Source organism: Hemiscyllium ocellatum, chromosome 7 (assembly GCF_020745735.1).
Source record: "Hemiscyllium ocellatum isolate sHemOce1 chromosome 7, sHemOce1.pat.X.cur, whole genome shotgun sequence".
In the NCBI taxonomy this organism is placed as follows: Eukaryota; Metazoa; Chordata; class Chondrichthyes; order Orectolobiformes; family Hemiscylliidae; genus Hemiscyllium; species Hemiscyllium ocellatum.
Genome location: NC_083407.1, coordinates 87,505,220 through 87,520,515, shown reverse-complemented (window position 1 = coordinate 87,520,515; position 15,296 = coordinate 87,505,220). Strand labels below are relative to the sequence as shown.

General features: G+C 38.3%; 2 protein-coding genes across 5 annotated transcripts in view; one reads left to right on the top strand and one right to left on the bottom strand.

Annotated features, from left to right (window-relative positions):
- Positions 1–3,366: 3,366 nt before the first annotated feature.
- Positions 3,367–14,706, bottom strand: dbr1 (debranching RNA lariats 1). Of its 3 annotated transcripts, none has more exons than XM_060827436.1 (9): positions 14,521–14,706; positions 11,275–11,601; positions 10,850–10,974; positions 10,157–10,237; positions 9,674–9,759; positions 7,453–7,677; positions 6,883–6,963; positions 5,861–6,006; positions 3,367–5,215 (listed from the first exon to the last, which is right to left on the bottom strand). In XM_060827436.1, exons 2-9 carry the CDS (start codon positions 11,469–11,471, stop codon positions 4,528–4,530), a joined length of 1,629 nt encoding a protein of 542 aa, XP_060683419.1. In that variant the 5' UTR covers positions 11,472–11,601; positions 14,521–14,706; the 3' UTR covers positions 3,367–4,527. The 3 variants fall into 3 exon arrangements, with proteins under 3 accessions (XP_060683419.1, XP_060683418.1, XP_060683420.1); XM_060827435.1 differs by lacking the exon at positions 14,521–14,706 and adding an exon at positions 14,197–14,324; XM_060827437.1 differs by lacking the exon at positions 14,521–14,706 and adding an exon at positions 13,623–13,644.
- Positions 14,370–15,296, top strand: part of armc8 (armadillo repeat containing 8) — a 103,909-nt gene continuing 102,982 nt past the window's right edge. Inside the window, exon 1 of one of the 2 annotated variants that reach the window (XM_060827430.1) lies at positions 14,370–14,551. In XM_060827430.1, the coding sequence (XP_060683413.1) occupies positions 14,543–14,551 (9 nt within the window). In that variant the 5' untranslated portion in view covers positions 14,370–14,542. Of the gene's footprint in view, positions 14,552–14,585; positions 14,603–15,296 lie in introns of those variants that run through there. The other variant, XM_060827432.1, reaches the window with a different exon arrangement.

The window sequence follows — 15,296 nt, the reverse complement described above, 5'->3', positions numbered from 1 at the left end:
CTCTAATGAATACCAACACAAATATCTGTTCAATTCAATTGCCATCTCTGTACCTTCCATTACTAATTCTCCAGACTCCTTTTAAAATAAATCAGACCAGCATTTACTTTAACTTTTTTGAACCTCTGAAGAAACTTTCCTATCTCGCTTTTAAATTTTGCCCAACTTTCTCATAGTTAATTTTTCTATCCTTAATCCTTTAGTAATTTTTTGCAATTTGTAAATGTTAATCTTCTGACCTACCACTTATCCTTGTGCAATTATATGTCTCAGAGTTTGATATTATCTTTGACTTTAATTAACCAGGGATGGTGGGTCAGTCCCTTAAAATGATTATTTATTGGAATGTAAAGTATCTATTCTGCACTTTCTGGAATATCCCCATAACTTTGCCACTACATCTCCTATTGACTTATCCCTTGAATTGCCAGTTCACTTTCACTAATTCTGATTTCATGCCCTCATGATTACCCTTGTTTAAATGCAAAAAAAAACTAGTCCTGGATCCACACTTCTCTCTCTCAAACTGTATGTAAAATTCAAGTCATATTATGGTCACAGCTACCCAAGGTTATTTTCACTGAGGTAATTAACCTACCTCCTTGGTCAAATCAGATCTTCTATTGCATGTTCTCAAGTACCATAACATACTGGTCTAAGAAATTGTCCCCAAAACAATCAATGAATTCCTCGTCTAAATTTTCCTATCTGATTTTTCTAGTCTTATATGTAAGTTAAAATTCTGCATGGTAATTGCTGTACCTTTTTGACAAGTTCCCATTATTTTTTCCTTTAAACTCTTTTCTACCATATGGTTAAGGGCCATTATACACTTTCCTAACTTGCTCTCTTTCTTAGATGTCAATATTCTTCAAAATTCAGGTCCCAATCTACAGCCACATCTCAATTATGGCCACAAGGTCATACTTATTTAATCTCAATTTCAACAACTAATTCACCTGTTTTATTTTGAACTGTATTCAAATACAGTGCCTTAAGTTTAGCTGTAGAGTGGAAACATACCCTTTGGTCCAAATATTCCACACCAACCACGTTCCCAAACTAAACCAGTGCCGTCTGCTTGCACTTGGCCCATATCCCTCCAAATCTTTGCTATTTATGTACTTATCCGAATGTCTCTTAAATGTTGTAACTGTACCTGCATTCAACACTTTTCTAGCAGTTCATTCCACACATGAACCACTCTCTGTAAATTTGCCCCTAATGTCTTTCTAAATCTCTCTTATCTCACCTTTAAAAGTTTTGAACTTCCCACCTTAGGGAAAATACATTTGTAATTCACCTTATCTATGCCCCTTTATGATTTTAAAAACCTCTTTAAGTTGTATCTGTTGCTTTGCTCGTCAATTTGCATTCTACATCCCTTGCTGTAATTTCTCACATTAATTCCTTCCCCTGTTGCATTTTCCCCACATTTTGCCCTTTTAGTTTGAAAAGTCCACTCAACTAGAGAAGTAGAGTGGTTTGCAAGATCACCAGTCCCAGTGTTGAGGTTAGTATGAGGCACATCACCCTGAAAAGTGATGAGCTAGGTCCTGTACCATCACTGACTGGAATATTGTAAATAGAAAAACAGAGATATGCAAATGTGTTCTAAAGTTTCAGCACTGTATACAGATTCTGTTGATGTTTTAACTGAGGAGCAAAGAATAAGAATACTGTTTCATTAATCCAAAACATACTTAGTCACTAGCTCATTCATTGCATTTTACATTGTTGCCTATGATTTTTAAGTTAGATAAATCATTTGCAAAGATATTCTGTATATGTTTGTGCACATAATAGGAAGGCAGTTGTTACAACTTTATGATCATACAGCACAGAATAGAGATATGGAGGAACAACACAATACCAAACTCTAAATCAAAAGCAAAATGCTGCTGATACAGGAAATCTGAAATAAAAACAAGATGTCTGGCAGCATCAATGGAAAGAGAAACAGTCCGCATCTCAAGTTGTTGACCAATTACTGAAATTTGTTCACATGCAGTTTCACCACATTAGTTTTGATTTTAAACAGCATTTATTCCCTTAGTGTGTTAGACATATATCGGAATGAATTGAGAAAGCTAAGTATTGTGAAAGAGGTGGCACGTTATATTGATTTAAAGGCCTTTTTAAAAAAATGTATGACTGTTGAGAGTTGGTCAAGAGGACTTGTGATGAAAGTAGGCAAATTTAGCAGTTTAGGCTAGTACGAGCCATTTGTAGAGTCCAGCTTGTGTTTGGAATCGCATTCACTGATCACATCAGACAACTGGATATGTTTTATAAATTTACCTCTTCCTTGGGGTTAGAAAGTCACATACAATATGCATCCAATTTTGGATTAACGCCTTGCTAGTGAGATTTTTCTTCAGAACTCAAAGTCTTAAATTAACTTATTGTTTGCCATGTTTTTGTGCTCATCAGTGGACACAATCAATAAATTCCTTGATGAATGGACCAGAAAATAACTGATTGGGCATGATTTGTTGATTACAAACCAACAACTTACTGCTGAAGGAACTGGGGTCTTGCTGCCAGGTTTGCGGGTGACACAAAGATAGGTGGAGGGACCGGTAGCGTTGAGAAAGCAGACAGGCAGCAGAAGACTTGGACAGGCTCGAAGAGTGGGTAAAGAAGTAATAACATAGGAAAGTGTGAGGTTATGCACTTTGGTAGGAAGAATAGAGGTGTAGACTATTTTCTCAGTGAGGAAAAGCTTCTGAAAACTGAACCACAAAAGGGCTTGGGAGTTCTAGTTCAGGATTCTCTTAAGGTTAACATGCAGGCTCCATTGGCAGGGAGGAAGGTAAATGTAATGTTTACACTAATTTTGAGAGGACTAAAATACAAGCAGAATGTACTATTGAAACTGTAAAAAGAGTCTGGAATATTGTAAGCAGTATCGGACCCACGTTGAAGGAGGTCATGAGTGTTTGAGGATTCTGGTTCTGTGCTCAATGAAGTATGGTGAAACCTAAATACTGAGAGGCCTTCATAGAGTGAAGATGGAGATGTTTCCACTAGTGAGAGAGACAAAGAGTGAGGGGTCAACCCAGAGAGGAGGAGGAATTTCTTCAGCCAGAGGGTGGTGAATCTATTAAACTCAAGTCTTTGAGTGTCTTTAAGGCAGAGATAGGTTCTTGATTAGTAAAAGGATCAACAGTTACAGGTAGAAGACTGGTGAATGAGGTGGAGAAACATCTCAGCTGTGATTGAATGTCAGAGTGGACAGGATGGGCCAAATTGCCTAATTCTGCTCCAATGTTTTGTGATCTATGGTCTGAAGTAGTAATTGTGTCCTGAATTATTCAGAGATGAATGTTATTTGCATTTTAATTGAACATTGTCTCTCACAAGCAATAGTAAACTATAACTTTATTTTTAAAAAAATGCATCACGAATACTTTGTAGCAAGGCCTCATTACAAGACAGTTACTATGATCAGATTCAATTATGACATGACACGGAGTTGTGTACTGCTGTCCAGTGCTGGATTTAGTCTCTGGTCTTTTCGAAGTTGGATCATCGCATCTTAGTTCAGGAGTGCCTCTCAATTTCCAATCAGCTGAACTATCTACTCCTAATCACAGCTTGTGAAGAGTGGAGAGTAACTAAAGATAAATACATGCACCACTCTGGAATAAAGGGGAATCTTTTTGAGAATGCTGTAATTTAGTGTCCATAATAATGAACAAAACTAAGAAATCAGAAGTGAACTTAAAAATAGCAAAACTGACTGTCAATGGAGGTGGAGGTGGGGGTGGGAGGAAAGAGATGGTGGAAAATCACTTTTGTGCTGGATGATGTTGAGCTTGAGCAATCTTGAAGCTGCACTCATCCATGTAAATGGAAAGTACCATCACACACTAACGAAGTCAGAGGTTGACAGAACCCAAACTGGGTGTCAATGAACAGCTTATTGTTGATAGCACTGCCAATGACAACGTTCATCAGTTTGATTGGCCAGTCTTTTGTGGACGATTTTCCAGCTAAGTTCCAGTGTAGTTGCTATACTGGAATAGCCTGGCTAGAGGGTGTGGTGAGTAAAAGCACAAGTCTTCTGTACTATTGCTGGAATGTCGTCAGGGCCCATAGACCTCTAGCTGTTTCTTGATCTCACAGGGAGTGAACCAAATTGACTAAAGGCTAGAATGTATGATGGTGAGAACCTCAGAAATGAGGGTGACATGGATCATCAACTCAGCATTTTTAAAGGGTATCATGTGTCACACAAACACAATTGATTTAGCTATTTCACTATTCATTACCTGGATCAACTCTTGGGAACTAATATATGCAGAAAATTTATTCATGATGTAAAAATACATTTATTTAGTGTGTTTCAACACTTTATAACATATCCATTCAGGATATAAAGTTTGCTGAGTTAAGTCCAGCTTTTAAAACAGAAAACTAATGTTGATTGCTAGCAATGACTTGAAATAAAATCTTAAAAACTCAATTGTGCACAGAAGCTACAGCTTCTCCTGAAGTTCATTATCCCGTTAATATTTATTATCATTCGATATCTTCATTCTCATTACCCTGTGTATGATAGATGCTCTGGTTGCGCCTCTTAATTAATTTTATTCCACTGCTTCCATTCTCATGCTCGTTGCTAATTCGTTTCACAGCCTTTGTGCGTGTGGTCTTTCCTTCTCCCTCAGTCATGCTGCTGTCTCCAGACTTGTCCAATTCCTCATTTGCAGAGTCTTGTGTCTCATCAGATGATACAACCATAGAATCAGGGAGATCTCTCACATCAGAGAAATTCGCTGACGAGTCTGTAAATGGATTGTCTGGCAGTGGTTCTATGCTATGTGCACTCAGCTCCCCATTATCATCATCGTCGTCATCATCATCAAGTGTGATTTCATCTGGATTTATAGAGGAGGAAAGTCCAGAAGTGTCTGTAGTATAAAAACTGGGCTCCTCTGGGTTATCTGCGCCATCCATTTCATCCTCTTCCTCCATTAGACCCTCACTTTCCATCTGTTTCACCTTGGCATTCAGATCTGTGAGGCCAAAGGTGGCACAGAACTCAGTTGTCTGTGGATTAATCACATGGACAGGTTCTCTAGATTTCTGTGGATGTGCTGGGTCATAGACAGGTGCTACCTGGCTAAAGTTACAGGGGATCTGGAGGTTATTAGCTTGCTCTTCCAATAGCTCTTTAATGTCATCTTCAGACACACTATAGTCCCACCTGCATTAGAGAGAAATGATCAATATAATGGCTTATAGATAACATAAGAAAATGCCAGAATAACAGAATCATAGCATTAGGTATTTCAGATCCTAATATACAGCATAAAATCTTTTCTATTGACAGCCTTTAATTCAGTGTGCCTATAGTTCTCATTATTTTGAGCATTTCTATTAGATCTTCTCTCAACATTCTCTCCTTTTAGAATAACCCTAGTTTCTCCAACCCATCCTTATAGCTGATTTGATTTGATTTACTGTCACATGTACTTAAGTACAGTGTGAAAAGCTTTGTTTGCGAGCAATACAGGCAGATCGTAGTATGCAAGGACGTACAGATCACAAGAATAGAAGTCTCCTCATCGAAATTATTGTGAATCTCTCCTGCACCCTCTCTAAAGCCTTCATCAACCTTTAAGTGTGGGGCTTAGAACTGTATATAATATTCTCGTGGAGACAAAATAAATGTTTCAAAGGTTCAACACAACTTCTTTGCTTTTGCACAATATGATAAAATACTTTATTCTAGCATGCAACGAAACATGCATTTTCAGTTTTAAATCTGTAGTTTTCATATCTAGTTTTTCCAAAATATTCATCTTATTGTAAAACAATGCACAATTCAATATAACTAAGTTAGACTTACTTTGCATAGAGACTGTTATTTTCTGGCATGTTCCATGATTTAGGTGTAACATTAATTAAATCATTTGTTGCTTTTAGAATGGCCAGCCATTCGGAGTCATACTCTAAATGTTCAGAAGCATTTGGGTCATGTTCTATTTCAACAATCTAGTCAGAAGGGGAGAGAAAACAGGATTAAAAATGCAAATTAAATTCAGCAAAACTGTAAGCTATGGTAGAGTTAGATATATGTAGAATGTTAAGAGGTAAAACAATTAAAGAAAATGATCTAAAATTAATATTTTTATTCCTATAGTGTCCGGCGTGACAGGGAATGGGGATGCTAGTTTGCTGAATCTGTCAGTTGCATGAAAAATACTAGTGGTGGCTGGAAGAACTTGAGTGGTCACTATCAAAAGATGAACGTGCATTTTAGAAATGAGCAGCCAGGATCAGTATGTCAGGTGTGTTGGGTGATTCTACCTTTATTGATAAGGTAAGCCCTGAACTAGCTGTAATAGCTCCTGACCCATTATTCCCTTCCAACAATGACACCAGACAAGTTCCCATAATCCCAAGCACCTCGAATTGTCATGCAACCTGCATATAAGATTCCAAAAGGGAATTCCAGCTATTTCAGTGTATGTCGACAGGAATATACTATATTCAATTGTTCTGCAAACCCAATTTACTTTGATAACCACTGTATTTTCTCTCAGACATGTCACTGAATGACACATCAACAAACATGTGAATTTACTACAGATAGTTCATCTATAATGGTTGCATTCTTGTGCGACTGTTAAAAAAATCGTGCTTTAGAAAGAGTGCCTAAACTGTGGGTGATAATTTGTGTTCCAGCCAACACAAGTTTTAAAAGTTTGTGCTTTCGAAATAGTATCTCCAATTCGTCAATTGCATTATAGCAAATTTGTGTTAATGAAACATGCATTCTAGTAGAATGACCTGTTTTTAGGTAGAAAATAGTATGAGTATTTATTTATATTTATTTTTAATCGAAACGATATCAGTAACTTTTAATACCTGCAGAAAATCTCTGTGAGGGAGACATTTATCCAGAGCTAAAAATTTTGTTGCTTTAGGTAGCTGCTCACCATCACATTTCTGGAAAAAAATAGAAGACAATTTGAATAAACCTGCTAAACGTTAACTTGGGTAAACATACACTTGTAACAAACAAATCATTTCTTCATTCATCAGAGTCTTAGCCCAAATAATAATTAAAAATGTAATTCTCTGAATATAAGTGATATTGACAAGACTGCCATTAGTTCTCCATTCCTGGTTGTCCTGATGTGGCCATTGTAGGCTACAGTCTTGAATTGTTAGTAGTGTCTTGCCAGGACATTTCAGAGGGAAACTGGGAAACAACTACACTTGTGACCTAGAATCACAAGAGTCAGATCAGCGAGCTTTCTTCTCAGATTGACATTATAAACAAAACAACCCGGTTCACTCATGATACAATATTTTTACAGAAACTTCCTAGAAATAGGTGAACTACAAATTACTCAAGTATAATTGCATTTTGCAGAAACTAATTAAAATACAAAGTAAAGATGCAAGTTTGCTTTTCTTCCATTCTCATCTTACCGGATGCTGCATTAAAGCTGCAAACTTCACATGTAGATGTGCTGCAAACCAATAAGAAGGTTTGAGGTGCTGCAGAAGCTCTGTGGCTGCAGGACTGCCCAAGGTATTAGATTCAACTTCTGAGCGGAGGAAAGCTTTTTTCTTAAGCAGTTGTTTTTTGTTACCATAGTGATAGATACCTTGTGGCCAATCATGTGACAGGAAGATGTCCATGTGTTGTTTTAACTGAAAATAAAGAATAAAAAGGAATGATAATGATCAAGTACTTGAAGAAAACTATTGACTACAATGTGTTAGATGCATTGCTTTTAGTTAAATAGGCCAGCAACTGCCTCAGCTGTTCACAATATACAACAATGATTGAATGCGGGGACGAAATGTAATATTTCCAAGTTTACAGATGATACAAAGTTAAGCAGAACTGTGTGTTACAATGATTAAATGTTTTTATGAGGATTTGGAAAAGTTAAGTGATTGGGCATGAACACAGCAGATAATATAATGCGGAAAAATGTGAGGTTATCAAGTCAGAGGAAGAACAGATGTGCAGAATATTTTTTAAAATGGTGACAGGTCAGAAAGCTATGATGTGCAAAAGACTTGGCCATCCCTGTCAATAAGTCATTGAATGCTATTACGCAGGTACAGCAACCTATCAGAAAAGGCTAATAGAATGTTAGCCTTTATTGCAAGAGGATTAAAGATGAGGTCTTGCTTCAATTGTCAAGTCGCTGGTTAGACTGCACCTGGAGTACTGAACTCAGTTTTTGTCTCTATCTCATAAGATATTACCACCATAGAAGGATTTGGAACAAACTTCTCCCAGGATGAGAGGTCTGACGTCTAAAGAGATTAGACAGCATTGGCCTGTATTCTCTGGACTATCAACGAATGAGGGATGATCTCATCGAAATCTACAAAATACTAGTGATAGGTAGGGGAGATGCAATGTGCATCCCCTGTTTGGGGAGCCTAAAGCCAGGGGTACAACTTAAAAATACGGCATTTAGACTGAGATGAGAGTTATGGAACATTGGAATTCTTTATCTCAAAGTGTTGGGGAAGCTCAGTCTTTGAATATATTTAAAGTAAAGATGAATAAATGTTTGGTGAATAATGAATAAATGGAGTAAAGGGTTATGTGGAGAACGTGGGTGAAAGGTTTGAAGTGTTTGATCAATCAAGATCGTGTTGAATGCCAAAGCAGGCTTGACGTAAAATACACAACTTTGACTTTTGCTGTTTTAATTCTGTCATTAAATAATCTTCCAAACAAATTAACTCTAGCTGTAGAGAGTGAATAGAACATTTTCATCTATTGATCCTTAAGATAACGAAATGGCTTCTAACAGCATATCCAAGATAATTTATTGTCTCAGTTATATCAGAATCAATAACGGTCATAACCATATAAGCTGTTCCTCCAACAAAAGCCATTACCCACAAGAAGGACTTAGCTTTACTATTTGAACAGGCTCACTTCATGTGATGATGGGGGATGGTGGTTTTGAAGATAAGTCCTGGATTGAAAGGTACTTCCCATCAAATATGGCTTGGTGAGTTACTATAGTGTATAGTGTATGTATCATACACAGTTATGACTATGTAACAAAAGTAAAGGGAGTGTAGCTTTTTAATGAATGACAAAGTGTTGATCAAATAGGCTGCTTTAACTTAGATCATGTTGCGCTTACAGGGTTGTTGAAACACCTATTCCATTATACTCCCGCTGTGTGTTTTATAGACAGCAGGCAGCCTTTGGAGAATCAGAAGGGAAGCTACTCAGCACAGAATTCAACTTCTGATGTGCTCTTACAGCCATGTTATTTATCTGACTTGTGTATTTAAATTTCTGCCCAATGATAACCCTCAGGATGTTGACATTGGGGGATACAATAAAGATAGTGACATTAATATCAAGAGAAGATAGTCATTGTCTGGCACTCGTGTGGCGCATAACATTAGTGTTACTGCATTATGGGCATGGACGACTTCAATGGCTGAGGGTTTGTGATTGGTGCTGAACACTGCAATCATCAGCTGACATCCCAATTTTGACCTTATCTTTACATGTTTCCTGCTCTTTATTACAATTTGTTTAATGTAGAAAACATGATAGTTAAACTTGGAGTAAGTGAAAAGCATTGTAACCAATCAACCAGATCAAATCTCCAAAATACATGGCACTAAGAATGAAATGGACAGCACTAATTCTTCTAACCTGCTTCAACTTGAACACTTCAATATTTCTGACGTGATATGCACTCCGCATTGTCTGCTGATTATATGGTGGATATTCAAAATGGCCTGAAAACCATAAAAGAAAAGTTGTAGATAATAGAGGTTCAGTGTAAATTTTTCCTTATTATGTACCACTAAAACCCAAAATGTTCACCAAACTGAAATAATTCCTCAGGATATATTTCAAAGAAACTTCATAATTCTTTTGCCTCTTATTAATCAAAATTGACACTGAATTGAAAATTTGTAACTGAAATATCAATTTTCAATCAAATTTGCTTTTGTTCATTTGATTATATTGTTGGGAATATTAATCTAACAACATACTATAGATTCAAAAATAATGTTTCAACTTTTAGTTGAGCTTTCAGACATTTGTTTTGAGAAAAATCATAATTATGGTAATTTTCATTTGGAATTTACGTCTTGGGAATTTGAACATGGCTAAGCTACATTAAGTTACCTTTTTTGTAGTCATGTGGCTTAAAAATACCAGAGAGCCCTCCGATGCGTATGCCACGATAATTTACCACGCCAGCATACCCTAGAAAGAAACAACATGTTACTCTAACATACACATTCTGAACAAACTTACATGCAACAAACCACCACACACTCTCACACTTAAGATAATGGCTGATATTTTTAAAAATAACAAGTTGTTGCTGTGTTACCATTTAAATTCTTTCTCACTAAGTAGAATCATTTACAAATATAAGGCAAGAGAAACTATACTCATTGATTCTGCATAAGCTGTCATACGCTAGATGATGCAAACCTTGCTGTCTTTCTTCCTAAGTTTCCCATCTATCACATGCACAATAACCCTGAATTTCTGACTAACTCTTTACAGCCAATTTTAAATCTTGTTTTCAAGATATGCATTGAACACCATTTCAAAGATACTTCGAGACTATAAAGTTTTCAGCATGAGCAATTAGATAAATAGACAACTTTAAAACTGAGACATGATTTTATACTGATTTACTAATTCTGAAAAAGACTTGCTTCCATCTTTCCGAATAAAATATATAATCAAATGTCTTTATCAAAATTAGGAAATAATTAATTCTGTTATCAGATAACACATTGAGCTCGAAACCTGGCATTGTAATACATTTTTATGCAGTAAATAAGTATGTAATAGGTTTAATACCTAGGTAGTAAATGTTTGGTGCCACCCATCCTCCATAAGGCAACTCCTGTAAGTAATTAGAGGCCTCATGATTGCCTCCTATGAAGATTGTGAGAATAGGGGCTTTCTTTTCTCCAGAGTAGTATCTATATGTAACAATTCAACAAATACCATTTAAGTTCATAAATAGCTCATCTTGAGACAAAAGTTCAATTACAATTTACTAGTGTGTACTTTTCATTAGGTAAAAAAATCTCTACATGGAAATTTTTGAAGATATTTTACATTATAAACAAAATTGCAAATGCTTAATATTGCAACCATTTGAATACAATAACTTATTTGTAAGATTCAATATTATAAACAAAAATGAATGCTTAATTTCAAAAAGGACAAAGTAACGAGGAGATATGAAAAAAAAAGAACAACCTTGAACACCTACTTACTTGTAGAAAGTTTGCATTTGTCTGTATTTAACGGGTACAGCCATGCAAATCATGTCAGCTTCATTCCTGACTGCTTGAAAATCTCCACAGCATATCAAGAGGTCCACCTTAACATTGTCCTTTTTCTCCAAAAACTGAATACTCTCATAGATTTTGTCCAGTTCACCATGGCAGCAACCTTCTACTGCTACCTTCATTGTAACAGTGTGCAATAGCTTGCACTACAAGTTCCAATGAGCTGGGTGCCTTTAGGAGCAATCTCCCTTCCTGGGCCCTATTTACACGCTCATGTCTCAGTGTACTGACCCAATTAAACTACCATAGATTCTGAAATTAAAGAAAGGGCAATATTTATTAATTATTAAAGTTAAATTTACAGATATACATAAAATACAGCTGTTTTCTTTCTTGCAGGCTGTTAAATAGTCAAGACAGACACTCAAAAAATGTACATTTAATTGAATTTTCAAAGACCATTTGACAATGGAATTGATAGTTAAAGTATGACTCCTTAAATTCAGGCAGTGAAATATGTATAACTGTCAATGTCCTATTAGGCCTGTATTCTGATCAAACCATTAAAACATTTTTAATCATCACTATCAGCTTAATAACTCACCAGGATGATAAAATAGCAAAATATGCCTAATCCTACAAATCACAAACAATATAATATGCAGTTTGATTATATTTTGTATCAAATAACAATAAGAAATTAATGAATTAAGGATGCTTAAAAACTTAATCCTATCAAACAAGAATTTGGTTGAAAGAGTTTAAATTCTTATTCATTTAACCACATTTCAAAGCATGACAATCTGAATAATACAAATTGCATCTGCAAATGGCAGTATTTAGTTTAAGCTAACTCTCATTATATGTATTTTAGATCCAAGCTCAAGATTCTAAATCCAAGTCACTCACAAAGCATATCAACATCTGTACCAAATTTATTAATCCATACTTCATAGGCATACTTCTGAAAGGCAGTTATAATGTTTAAAACAGGATTATACTTTGTGTAGTTCATCACAAGCTGAATATGGCTGTTTGACAGACAATAAAGGTAAAGTCACCATAGTCCGAGAGGACTACAGGCTGCTCTCCCATTAGAGGGAGAGAGAACGGATAGTGAGTTTAACTGGAGGGTAATCACACTGCAGCAAGGTTAAGAAAGGGGACATTCACGGTGACCTCAGGTAGTACAGAAATTGAACTGTTGAATGCTGTTAGCATCATTCCGCATTACAAGCCAGCCATTCAGCCAAATTAACTAACCAACTCCTGACAGCCAATAACAAGGAATCATCACAAGTAAGGGATTATGTCCCACTCAGACAGTCAACTCACAAACCTCAAACTTTAGAGGTAAAAAGATGCAAAGTGCAGAAATAAGAATTATATCCAACAAGCTTTAGGAGGAACTGAGCAAAAGCTTTCCCATTGTGTCCAGAAAATCCCACTATAAAAATGTTAATATTAAACATTGAGTGCAGTAGAACTCCAGCTTTACGACCAAAACCTGCGATTTGAACATGGTTGGGCGAGCAATTTCCAACTGTTACTCCATGTTATTCATGACAAGGAACCGGAGATGAAATGAATCATTTGGATGATATCAATATGCAAGTCTGGATATAACTCTGATCAAATTCTAAAAATTGAGATACAGGTAAATATATTCTTTTCAATTGTTTTTTAAAAATTTCATGCATCCCCCACTAACAGCAATGATCAGAAGCAATTCAGTGGGAAATTATTGCTGTCAAATATTATGCAGAAATAGCAAGTAATCCGGTAAATCACAGCTGCAAATATTAGCAATTTGACCGAGTTGGGATTCACGATCCAGCTTAATTATTAATATTTGGTTCTTATGCATACAAACTTTCAATCAAGATCAAGGACTCTAGCCAACTGTTTATCCCTAACCCACAGAACCCAATGCATCAAATAACCTACAGAGTTAAGAAAACAGCTTTTGTCTACGTCCACCTCAGAGGTACACCAGATGAATCATCAGTTGAATTTAATAAAGGCTTTCAAGAGTGACTAAAAGTTAGAGAATCTATTGGGAAAAAAAAATTCAGTGGCAGATGGAAAAAAAATCGTGCACCCTGGGGTTCATTCAATGGTCTAAGGTTATTGTTAGAGCAAACAGGATGGGAGAATTTTCAGTGAAATTAAATTTCCTTTCCTTACTTTCCAAACAAAAATACACAATAAATGCAGGAATTAGTACAGCATTTTCGATCCTTTAAAACATTTGAAACAATTCAAATTATTGACCAGCAACATTTCACTCAAAAACATAAGAGGGTCACTGGGGTTCATCATCTCCAGAAGACCTTTAGTAAAACTTCTGTGGACAGACACGTAATACAATAAAATACCAGCACTGCCCAGCTGACTTGTGAAATCGCGTCAGATTTATGATCGGAACTATGGATTTATGAGCAGAAATCAATGAGACAGGTGACAAGACAAACACCGGTATGTGTGCATAATTATTTTCAGGCCTGTAAATACCAGCGAGCTTTCAGAAGAAGATTTACAAGGAGATATAGAGCTAAATAACGACTAATATCTTTGTTGAAACCAAACCCAGCAATCCTTTCGGTTTTTAAACCAAAAAATACATCCTCCAGTTTTCATAGACCCTCCTCAGTCCTCCCCTCCAACAGACTGCGGGCGTGGGAATAGAGGTGGGCCATCTGAAGGCTGAGGGCATCACCTTTGAGGCCGGGCCCCCCCCACACACACACACGGGGCTTTATTCTGCCCACACCCCCACCCCCACCCCCACCCCCACAGACAGGGATGGTGGCGGGAACGGAGAGGCCTGCTCCTCCCTCAACCCGACACCGCCCAGCAGCAGGCACACTCAGACTCGGTCCAGATCATCGGTCCGCCGCTTCCTACCTGCTCTCCTTCTCTGTCCGGACAGTGAGACGGATGGATAGCAGGCGGATGCTGTCAATCGCACCTCAATCAGCCACAGCGACCAACCGCCCGGTCAGCGCCGCGCGCATGCGCCACTCGCGCCTTTCCACCCCGCCCCGCCCCTCCCCTCCCATACCCTACATTCAAGTAAACCCAGCACCGGGTGCAACGCAACATTCAACACTTTCACTGGAAGGAGAGAGAAAATAACCCAGCAAAAAAAAAATCCTTCCGAAAATCATCGGCGAAACAGACAAAAAAAAACACACAAGCTTGTTCATTAATCTCAAAGCCTTAACTTACAGTTCATCCGAATCTGCTGGCAATGGATAAGGTAAATGCAAATAACTGGAAGCCTCACTTTCGATTAAGGTGGAACGCGAGGGTAAGTTTGGGAGAAAAGTACACAACGAAAATGAATCAATTAAACAGGCACTTGACCGGGCAAGGTCTGGCACTGTATGTTTTTTTTTGTTGTGCGGGTATGGGGAGTGCTGCGCCGGTTGTGCGACTGCGCAGTGCCCTGTTGCCGGGCCCCGGCTGATGCGGGCTGGGAGGGAGGGGGCGGGGCTGGGATCTGGTGGGTGGATCCGGGTGTTTTTGAAGAGGAGGGGCTGCGCATGCGCGGTGGCGCTGGTGGAGGATCCGGTGGGAGGGGACAGGGCCTAAGTGGGCGGGGCCGGAATCTGGTAGTTGGGGACGTGAATTGGTGAAACGCTTCTGGATCCACTGGAAGTGAACGTTGGCCATTGCCTGGTGCCGAGGTCGTGGTTGTACTCGTCACAGGAGAGGGTGGGGCCGTGCGAAGGGGGCGTGACTGTGACCGGGCGAAGGAGTGTGGCTGGGGCCTCTCTGGGGGAGGGAGCCCTGTCCGACAGTTGGGGGGGCGGGGCTGGGCACGTGTGAAGAGGGTGTTTAATGTGGGTGGGGTTGTGGGCGGTGCTGTGATCGGCAGGACGTGGAGGCGGGGCCGGGCCGAGTCGAGCACAGCCCAGGCGGGCGGAGATAGGCCCGTGTGAAGGGTGCAGAAATCAGAGGCAGCTAGTGAGGGTGGGGACAGGCCCGTGAGAAAGGGCGGG